The 11,088-nt window shown below is 48.5% G+C and overlaps 1 protein-coding gene across 1 annotated transcript; it reads right to left on the bottom strand.

The window, feature by feature from the left end:
- Positions 1-577: 577 nt before the first annotated feature.
- LOC144605172 (uncharacterized) lies at positions 578-8,764 on the bottom strand. Its single transcript, XM_078420253.1, has 7 exons — positions 8,607-8,764; positions 6,144-6,304; positions 5,243-5,267; positions 4,003-4,131; positions 2,744-2,872; positions 1,485-1,613; positions 578-945 (listed from the first exon to the last, which is right to left on the bottom strand). The coding sequence occupies exons 1-7, from the start codon at positions 8,671-8,673 to the stop codon at positions 782-784; spliced, it is 804 nt and encodes a 267-aa protein (XP_078276379.1). The 5' UTR covers positions 8,674-8,764; the 3' UTR covers positions 578-781.
- Between the last annotated feature and the right edge of the window lie 2,324 nt (positions 8,765-11,088).

The following is an 11,088-nucleotide window of genomic DNA, read 5'->3' as shown; positions in this document are numbered from 1 at the left end:
TAACCTCACACAGCCAGCGGCCAAGCGCCCCCGCTCCACCAATGGCGGCCGCCCGGGTCGGGAGGCAGGTTGCAACGCTGACTGGTTGAGGTCACGTGGGGCGCGGGGTGGTGACATCACCCTTTGTCCTGTATCGAGACCCTTCTTCAGACTGGGTCTGAAGTAAGGTCCCAACCCAAAACATCATCCATTCCTTCTCTGCAGAGATACTGCCTATCCTGCCGAGTTACTCCAGCTTTTTGTGTCTAAAGTCTGATTGAAGATAGTCCAAGGGTCTCCGATGAGGTGGATGGGAGGTCAGGACGTTCTGTGGTTGTTTGGTTCTCGATGACGTTAATGGACGGGCTATCAAGTTTGCCGTGGATCACTACTTCCTTGCCTGTTGGGAGGAGAACTATTTTTATTTCAGACTTTGAGCATGGGCAGTTTGTTTTGCTTTTGATAAGCTGTTGGAATGCTGAGGTTGAAGGAGACGTGTCACCATCACCTTCTCAAAGCCACTGAGGGATGGTCAATGAGCAATATCCAACCCTTCCCCTCCCATCCCAAAATAACAGAGGCTGTAATTCTATGATGTGATTCCTGTTTAATTTCTGTTGCCGTATACACCAAGTATGACAAGTGACAGATTGACTGAAAATTTACATCGTGCTGAGCTTTTAATGGCAAAGATGAAATGTTGATGTTTCCTGAAGCCCTTTCAGTTTACTCCAAGCTGAATATAAGCTGATGTAGTTTGCATTCTAATCACACGATGGTGTAAACATGGAATCAGTTTGATCTAGAACCAGGCTGCATGCCTTAAGAAAATGATTGTTTTGTTGACCAGTCTCTCTTTCTGATTAATTCGTTTCTGGCGACTTTCCACCACTTGCTGTTGCTTCTCAAGGATTTGCCTTCCCAAAGTGAGGATGGACATCCTGTCATGTTCAGTCCATGAGGAAGCTGGGGGCGGGAAAAGAGATGGAAGTAAGAATTGTCACGGGCAACAATTAAAGACCAAATTCACAACGTTAAACCATTATTTTATTCACACATTTGTTGCACTTTTCCAAACTAGGTTTAGGTTTATTATTGTCACGTGTACCAAGGTTCAGTGAAAATCTTTGTTTTGCATGCTATCCAATCTGATCAGATAATACTAAACATAAATACAATCAAGTCAAACAATGGCAAACAGGCACAGAGTGCCGGAGTAACTCAGCGGGTCAGGCAGCATCTGCGGAGAACATGGATAGGTGACGTTTCACAGAGTGCTGGAGTAACTCAGCGGGTCAGGCAGCATCTCTGGAGAACATGGATAGGTCATGTTTCACAGAGTAATATTTCATGGTCAGGACCCTTCTTCAGATTCAAATGGCCCATTCTGAAGAGGATGCTAACCTGAAACGTCACCTATCCATGTCCTCCAGGGATGCTGCCTGACCCGTTGAGTCACTCCAGCATTCTGTGTGCGTTTGTGTAAATCAATGTGGGAGACTCACCCCATTCAAGCAGAGCAGACAAGTTCAGTCCGTCCCCTCCGTCTGTGGTGTGTGTCGGCAGTGTGGTGTTCAGTTCTGGCTTTGCGTGGGCACCATGCCCCTCTGATGCATTTGCCCGCAGTGAGGAACCTGCAGGAACAGCAGAGGTGGCACTGGAACAGATACTGAAACAGGCAGCGGGTGGAGGCATAGAAACATAGACAATACCTGCAGGAGTAGGCCATTCAACCCCTCGAGCCAGCACTGCCATTCAATATGATCATTACTGATTATCCTAAATCAGTACCCCATTACTGCTTTCTCCCCATATCCACTGATTCCGTTAGCCCTAAGAACTATATCTAGTTCTCTCTTGAAAACATCCAGTAAATTGGCCTCCACTGCCTTCTGTGGCAGAGAATTCCACAGATTCACAACTCTGGGTGATAAAAGTTTTTCCTAATCTCAGTCCTAAATGGCCTACCCCTTATTCTTAAACTGTGACCCCTGGTTCTGGACTCCCCCAACATCGGGAACATTTTTCCTGCATCCAGCCTGTCCAATCCCTTAACAGTTTTATATGTTTCTCTAAGATCTCCTCTCATCCTTCTAAATTCCAGCGAATACAAGCCCATTCGACCCATTCTTTCATCATATGCCAGTCCCACCATCCCGGGAATTAACCTGGTGAACCTACTCTGCACTCCCTCAATAGCAAGACTGATTGATTGAAAGGTACAGCATGGAAACAGGCCCTTCGGCCCACCAAATCGATGTAGCTTAGTTCTGTGATCTAGTTTAGTTTGGTTGAGTTTAGAGATACAGCACAGAAACAGGCCGTTCAGCCCACTGAGTCCATGCCGACCATCGAGGACCCATTCACACTAGTTCTATGTTATCCCAATTTCTCACCCACTCCCTTCAGAGTTAACAGCAAATGCCTCAAAATCCTGCAGTGATGACACTTTAGTAATGATAAGATGCCCAATAATAAGATGCCCAATGTTTCACAGCCTGTTAACTCAATGGATGCACGAAGGTATCACAAAATGCTGGAGTAACTCAGCGGGTCAGGCAGCATCTCTGGAGAACATGGATAGGTGATGTTTCACAGAGTAATATTTCATGGTCAGGACCCTTCTTCAGATTCAAATGGCCCATTCTGAAGAGGATGCTAACCTGAAACGTCACCTATCCATGTCCTCCAGGGATGCTGCCTGACCCATTGAGTCACTCCAGCATTCTGTGTGCGTTTGTGTAAATCAATGTGGGACACTCACCCCATTCAAGCAGAGCAGACGAGTTCAGTCCGTCCCCTCCGTCTGTGGTGTGTGTCGGCAGTGTGGTGTTCAGTTCTGGCTTTGCGTGGGCACCATGCCCCTCTGATGCATTTGCCCGCAGTGAGGAACCTGCAGGAACAGCAGAGGTGGCACTGGAACAGATACTGAAACAGGCAGCGGGTGGAGGCATAGAAACATAGACAATACCTGCAGGAGTAGGCCATTCAACCCCTCGAGCCAGCACTGCCATTCAATATGATCATTACTGATTATCCTAAATCAGTACCCCATTACTGCTTTCTCCCCATATCCCCTGATTCCGTTAGCCCTAAGAACTATATCTAGTTCTCTCTTGAAAACATCCAGTAAATTGGCCTCCACTGCCTTCTGTGGCAGAGAATTCCACAGATTCACAACTCTGGGTGATAAAAGTTTTTCCTAATCTCAGTCCTAAATGGCCTACCCCTTATTCTTAAACTGTGACCCCTGGTTCTGGACTCCCCCAACATCGGGAACATTTTTCCTGCATCCAGCCTGTCCAATCCCTTAAGAGTTTTATATGTTTCTCTAAGATCTCCTCTCATCCTTCTAAATGCCAGCGAATACAAGCCCAGTCGACCCATTCTTTCATCATATGCCAGTCCCACCATCCCGGGAATTAACCTGGTGAACCTACTCTGCACTCCCTCAATAGCAAGACTGATTGATTGAAAGGTACAGCATGGAAACAGGCCCTTCGGCCCACCAAATCGATGTAGCTTAGTTCTGTGATCTAGTTTAGTTTGGTTGAGTTTAGAGATACAGCACAGAAACAGGCCATTCAGCCCACTGAGTCCATGCCGACCATCGAGGACCCATTCACACTAGTTCTATGTTATCCCAATTTCTCACCCACTCCCTTCAGAGTTAACAGCAAATGCCTCAAAATCCTGCAGTGATGACACTTTAGTAATGATAAGATGCCCAATAATAAGATGCCCAATGTTTCACAGCCTGTTAATTCAATGGATGCACGAAGGTATCACAAAATGCTGGAGTAACTCAGCGGGTCAGGCAGCATCTCTGGAGAACATGGATAGGTGATGTTTCACAGAGTAATATTTCATGGTCAGGACCCTTCTTCAGATTCAAATGGCCCATTCTGAAGAGGATGCTAACCTGAAACGTCACCTATCCATGTCCTCCAGGGATGCTGCCTGACCCGTTGAGTCACTCCAGCATTCTGTGTGCGTTTGTGTAAATCAATGTGGGAGACTCACCCCATTCAAGCAGAGCAGACAAGTTCAGTCCGTCCCCTCCGTCTGTGGTGTGTGTCGGCAGTGTGGTGTTCAGTTCTGGCTTTGCGTGGGCACCATGCCCCTCTGATGCATTTGCCCGCAGTGAGGAACCTGCAGGAACAGCAGAGGTGGCACTGGAACAGATACTGAAACAGGCAGCAGGTGGAGGCATAGAAACATAGACAATACCTGCAGGAGTAGGCCATTCAACCCCTCGAGCCAGCACTGCCATTCAATATGATCATTACTGATTATCCTAAATCAGTACCCCATTACTGCTTTCTCCCCATATCCACTGATTCCGTTAGCCCTAAGAACTATATCTAGTTCTCTCTTGAAAACATCCAGTAAATTGGCCTCCACTGCCTTCTGTGGCAGAGAATTCCACAGATTCACAACTCTGGGTGATAAAAGTTTTTCCTAATCTCAGTCCTAAATGGCCTACTCCTTATTCTTAAACTGTGACCCCTGGTTCTGGACTCCCCCAACATCGGGAACATTTTTCCTGCATCCAGCCTGTCCAATCCCTTAAGAGTTTTATATGTTTCTCTAAGATCTCCTCTCATCCTTCTAAATTCCAGCGAATACAAGCCCAGTCGACCCATTCTTTCATCATATGCCAGTCCCACCATCCCGGGAATTAACCTGGTGAACCTACTCTGCACTCCCTCAATAGCAAGACTGATTGATTGAAAGGTACAGCATGGAAACAGGCCCTTCGGCCCACCAAATCGATGTAGCTTAGTTCTGTGATCTAGTTTAGTTTGGTTGAGTTTAGAGATACAGCACAGAAACAGGCCGTTCAGCCCACTGAGTCCATGCCGACCATCGAGGACCCATTCACACTAGTTCTATGTTATCCCAATTTCTCACCCACTCCCTTCAGATTTAACAACAAATGCCTCAAAATCCTGCAGTGATGACACTTTAGTAATGATAAGATGCCCAATAATAAGATGCCCAATGTTTCACAGCCTGTTAATTCAATGGATGCACGAAGGTATCACAAAATGCTGGAGTAACTCAGTGGGTCAGGCAGCATCTCTGGAGAACATGGATAGGTGATGTTTCACAGAGTGCTGGAGTAACTCAGTGGGTCAGGCAGCATCGAGGAGAGAAGGAATGGGGGATGTTTCGGGTCGAGACCCTTCTTCAAACTGAGTGCACTTCAGACTGCAAGGACCTTTAATGTGCTTTGAATTAGATCAATAAACACACATACCTTTATACTCTTTCCAGAAAACCTCCTGCAAAAAAAAACACATTTCATTTATGATACATGAATAACTAGGCTCTGGGCTTTTCAGGAGTGTTGTGCGTTGTTGGAGGACCTACAGTAGCTCAGTGATGCGGATAATACAAAACTGTGTGTCAGCGTGTTTGATTCCTCGTGTGAATTCCTTGGCTTGCAGCCTCCTAAAGACTGGAGCGACTAGGCTTGTATACACTGGAATTTAGAAGGATGAGAGGAGATCTTATCGAAACCTATAAGATTATTAAGGGGTTGGACACGTTAGAGGCAGGAAACATGTTCCCAATGTTGGGGGAGTCCAGAACCAGGGGCCACAGTTTTAGAATAAGGGGTAGGGCATTTTGAACTGAGATGAGGAAAAACTTTTTCAGTCAGAGAGTTGTGAATCTGTGGAATTCTCTGCCTCAGAAGGCAGTGGAGGCCAATTCTCTGAATGCATTCAAGAGAGAGCTGGATAGAGCTCTTAAGGATAGCGGAGTCAGGGGGTATGGGGAGAAGGCAGGAATGGGGTACTGATTGAGAATGATCAGCCATGATCACATTGAATGGTGGTGCTGGCTCGAAGGGCCGAATGGCCTCCTCCTGCACCTATTGTCTATTGTCTATTGTCTAAGTTCCTACTGACACTCATTACAACTTCCTCACTCCCAAATATGGGACAAGGTGATGTCACCGCCCTGCCCCGCGCCTCACGTGACCTCTCCCAGCCAGCGGCCACGTGCTCCCGCTCCAACAATGGCGGGAGCACGCGGCCGCTGGCTGGGTGAGGTCACGTGGGGCGCGGGGCGGTGACGTCACCCTTTGTCCCGTATTTGGGAGTAAGCAAGTTGGCAACCCTACTGTTTCCAGGCTGTATGGCTCTTTGGCTCACCGTTGTTTGTTCATCTTTAAACCACTCCGACGCCTCTTCCTTGGAGCATGTCTCCTCCATGCATTCCCTCCGCAGGTTGTTGGCGATCAGCTCCTCCAGGCCCACGTTGGCTCTCCGTGGCCGAGACAGGAAGCTGCTGGCCAGCGGTTTCCGGAGGAACACTGAGGGAGGAAAGGTCATCAGTGACACGGGCAGAATTAGGCTATTCTGCCCATCAAGTCTACTCTCCCATTCAATCACGGCTGATCTATCTCTCCCTCCTAACCCCATTCTCCTGCCTTCTCCCCATAACCCCTGACACCCGCACTAATCAAAAATCTATCTATCTCTGCCTTAAAAATATCCACTGGCTTGGCCTCCACAGCCGTCTGTGGCAAAGAATCCCACAGATTCACCACCCTCTGACTAAAGAAATTCCTCCTCATCTCCTTCCTAAAGAAACGTCCTTTAATTCTGAGGCTGTGCCCTCTGTTCCTAGACTCTCCCACTAGTGGAAACATCCTCTCCACATCCACTCTATCCAGGCCGCTCACTGTTCTGTATGTTTCAATGAGGTCAAAGGTGAGAGGGGCAAGAGGAGATGTGGGAGGCAAGTGTTTCACACAGAGAGTGGTGGGGGTGGGGGCCTGGAACGGGCTGCCAGGGGGGGGTGGGGGGGGCCTGGAATGGGCTGCCAGGAGGGGGGGTGGGGGGGGCCTGGAACGTGCTGCCAGGTGGGGGTGGGGGGGGGGCCTGGAACGTGCTGCCAGGGGGGGGTGTGGGGGGGGGGGGCTGGAACGGGCTGCCAGGGGGGGGTGTGGGGGGGGGGCTGGAACACGCTGCCAGGGGTGGGGGTGGGGGTGGAGGCTGGAACACGCTGCCAGGGGTGGTGGTGGGGGTGGAGGCAGATACGATCGTGGTGTTTAAGAGGCCTTTAGACAGGCACATGGATATGCAGGGAATGGTGGGGTATGGATCACGTGCGGGCCGAGGGGATTAGTTTTCTGTAGAGATGATACCTGACCCGCTGAGATACTCCAGCACTTTGTGTCAATCTTTCATACAGTGGGCAGTGGGCATATGGAACAAGCTGCCAGAGGAGTTAGTTGAGGCAAGTACTATGACGATATTTAAGAGGCTTGGACAGGTTCATGGATAGGAAATGTTTGAGGAGGCTTAGATGAGACATATGCCCATGTCTTTGTGGGCACAGACAAGTTGGGCCGAAGGGCCTGTTTCCGTGCTGTTTGACTCCACGGGACATTCTCAAAACCACCTTGAAGAAGGGGGTGTCACGGTGGTGCAGCGGTAGAGTTGCTGCCTTACAGCGCGTGCAGCACCAGAGACCCGGGTTCCATCCCGACTACGGGCGCTGTCTGTACGGAGTTTGTACGTTCTCCCCGTGACCTGCGTGGGTTTTCTCTGAGATCTTCGGTTTCCTCCCACACTCCAAAGACGTGCAGTTTTGCAGGTTAATTGGTTGGTAAAAGTAAAAATTGTCCCTAGTGTGTGTAGGATAGTGTTAGTGTGCGGGGATCGCTGGTCGGTGCGGACTCGGTGGGCCGAAGGGCCTGCTTCCGCGCTGTATCTCTCAACTAAACGCTGCATTTCTGTCTCTTGGGAAACTGGGCCCAAGACCATTCAGAGCGTTGTAAGACCAGCTGAGGACAATAGACAATAGACAATAGACAATAGGTGCAGGAGTAGGCCATTCAGCCCTTCGAGCCAGCACCGCCATTCAATGCGATCATGGCTGATCACTCTCAATCAGTACCCCGTTCCTGCCTTCTCCCCATACCCCCTCACTCCGCTATCCTTAAGAGCTCTATCCAGCTCTCTGTTGAAAGCATCCAACGAACTGGCCTCCACTGCCTTCTGAGGCAGAGAATTCCACACCTTCACCACTCTCTGACTGAAAAAGTTCTTCCTCATCTCCGTTCTAAATGGACACACTGAGAACATCGATGTCTAGTGTTGGAGTGTACAGAAGCTGCATCCAAATGGTGAACTCACCACCAACCACGTCACCCCTCCTCACCCCCACCCCATTACACACCTCCTTTCAAGAAACTGAACCATCCTACCACAACCAGAGAGCAGTCCTGAACAACGATCTACCTCAATGGTGACCTTCGGACTATCCTTGATGGACTTTGCTGGATTTATCTTGCACTAAACCTTATTCCCTTGTCCTGTATCTGTACACTGTGGACGGCTCAATTGTAATCATGTATTGTCTTTCCACTGACTGGTTAGCACGCAACAAAAGCTTTTCACTGTACCTCGGTACACGGGACTATAAACTAAACTGAAACTTCAGGCCCCAGCCCCAGGAGACCAATTGGCTTCATTGGTCACTGAAGTGACCGGAGGATTCGAGTGGCAGTGTGTCACGTCAACCCTGTCAGTGCGTTGCATTAGAAGATATCGCCCTTCAGAAACTGACCCGGTAAAGGCACGTAAATCATTGTTGCAATTACTTACAGCTGTTCACCTGTCCACACAGGGAAAGAAGGATGAGGACTTCTCTGCTTTTCAACCTTGCATTCATGTTACTTTATAAATCTTCCCCTCGGGCTGTGAAGGACGAAGCAGGAAATGCGAGGAATGATTTTGAAATGGATTCCGATCAATAGTTTGTAAGTGAGGCCACAGGTTTTATTTACTGCAAATATCCAGTTAATCAATAGCTTGACCATCCGGTCGGTCAGGCTGATACCAACATGCCAAAGCACCACTTCCAGTAAAAGGAATTTCAACATTGTAGACTTTTGGGTGTAGATCAAAATCTTAAATAGGGTCATAGAGTGATACAGTGTGGAAACAGGCCCTTCGGCCCAACTTGCCCACACTGGCCAACATGTCCCACCTGCCTGCGCTTGGTCCATATCCCTCCAAACCTGTCCTATCCATGTACCTGTCTAACTGTTTCTTAAACGTTGGTAGAGTCCCAGCCTCAACTACTTCCTCTGGCAGCTCGTTCCATACACCCACCACCCTCTGTGTGAATGCTAACATTGTATGTGGGTATTTGGGGTTGAGAGTCGGGGCAGTTCCCTGGGACGTGACGATGGGCCCGGTGCAATAATCCACACATCCTGAGATTGCCCGAATTGTGCAAAACAATCGTTTCTTAATGGGGACGCCAGTAACTGCAGATGCTGGAATCTTGCACAAAACACAAAGTGCTGGAGGAACTGAGCGGGTCGGGCAGCATCTGTGGACTGAACGGAGAAGGTGGAGAGTGTGGAGAGAGGTCCCAGCCCAAAACAGCATCTGTCCATTCTCCTCACTGATGCTGCCAGACCCGCTGAGACCCTCTTGTGCATTTCTCAATTGTCTCTGCATCTTCTCATAGACAGAGATAGATAAACTCCAGAACAAGGGGCCACAGTTTAAGAATAAGGGGTAGGCCATTTAGAACTGAGATGAGGAAAAACTTTTTCAGTCAGAGAGTTGTGAATCTGTGGAATTCTCTGCCTCAGAAGGCAGTGGGGGCCAATTCTCTGAATGCATTCAAGAGAGAGCTAGATAGAGCTCTTAAGGATAACGGAGTCAGGGGGTATGGGGAGAAGGCAGGAAAGGGGTACTGATTGAGAATGATCAGCCATGATCACATTGAATGGCAGTGCTGGCTCGAAGGGCCGAATGGCCTCCTCCTGCACCTATTGTCTATTGTCTATAACTCTTGATTAGTGCGGTTGTCAGGGGAATGGGGAGAATGGGGTTAGGAGGGAGAGATATGATGGAGTAGACTTGATGGGCCAAATGACCTAATTTTACTCCTATCACTTATGACCTTATGATCTTCTCTAAGGCAGCAGCTCCACCCGCTGCTGCCTCACAGCGCCAGAGTCCCAGGTTCGATCCAGACCTCGGGTGTTGTTGGTGTGGAGTTTGTATGTTCTCCCTGTGACCTTGTGGGTTTTCTCCAGGTGCTCCGGTTTCCTCCCCTCTGTAATTTGTCCTTAGTGTGTAGGGAGTGAATGAGAAAGTGGGATAACAGATAAACAGATAACGGTGTGGGCCGAATGGCCTGTTTCCGTGCTGTTTCACTAAAAACCCTTTTATCTGCACACTCACTACTGAGTATCTTTAGCAGTTTTTAGACGAGTTAAGATCATGTGATTTTTTTTGCCAATGTTGATGTAATGGCTCATATAACAGCTGTGTCCAAACACAGAAACATAGAAAATAGGTGAAGGGGTAGGCCATTCAGTCCCTTCGAGCCAGCATCGCCATTCAATCTGATCATGGCTGATCATCCACAATCAGTACCCCGTTCCTGCTTTCTCCCCATATCCCTTGATTATGTTAGCCCTAAGAGCTAAATCTAACTCTCTCTTGAAAACATCCAGTGAATCGGCCTCCACTGCCTTCTGTGGCAGAGAATTCCACAGATTCACAACTCTCTGGATGAAGAAGTTTTTCCTCACCTCAGTCCTAAATAGCCGACCCCTTATTCTTAAACTGTGTTCCCTGGTTCTGGACTCCCCCAACATCGGGAACATGTTTCCTGCATCTAGCCTGTCTAATCCCTTAAGAATTTTAAATGTTTCTCTCATTCCTTCTAAATTCCAGTGAATATCATAGTTTATTTCGAAGGTATCACAAAATGCTGGAGTAACTCAGCAGGTCAGGCAGCATCTCAGGAGAGAAGGAATGGGTGATATTTCGGGTCGAGACCCTTCTTCAGACTGATGTCAGGGCCTGACCCGAAACATCACCCATTCCTTCTCTCCCAGATGCTGCCTGACCCGCTGAGTTACTCCAGCACTCCGTGATACCTTCGATTTGTCCCAGCATCTGCAGTTATTTTCCTACACATGATAGTTATTTGGTTTGTTTGGTTTTGTGTGTCTGCATTGTCCCGGTTTCACACACGTGATCCCATGGCTGCTACTTACACTGCAAATGTCTGTCCAATGGAGTGAATCTCACGGCCACTTTGAGCGCCACATGTCAC

The sequence above is a fragment of the Rhinoraja longicauda genome, chromosome 24, assembly GCF_053455715.1.
Source record: "Rhinoraja longicauda isolate Sanriku21f chromosome 24, sRhiLon1.1, whole genome shotgun sequence".
NCBI classification, from domain to species: domain Eukaryota; kingdom Metazoa; phylum Chordata; class Chondrichthyes; order Rajiformes; family Arhynchobatidae; genus Rhinoraja; species Rhinoraja longicauda.
This window is presented reverse-complemented; position numbering and strand designations above follow the sequence as displayed.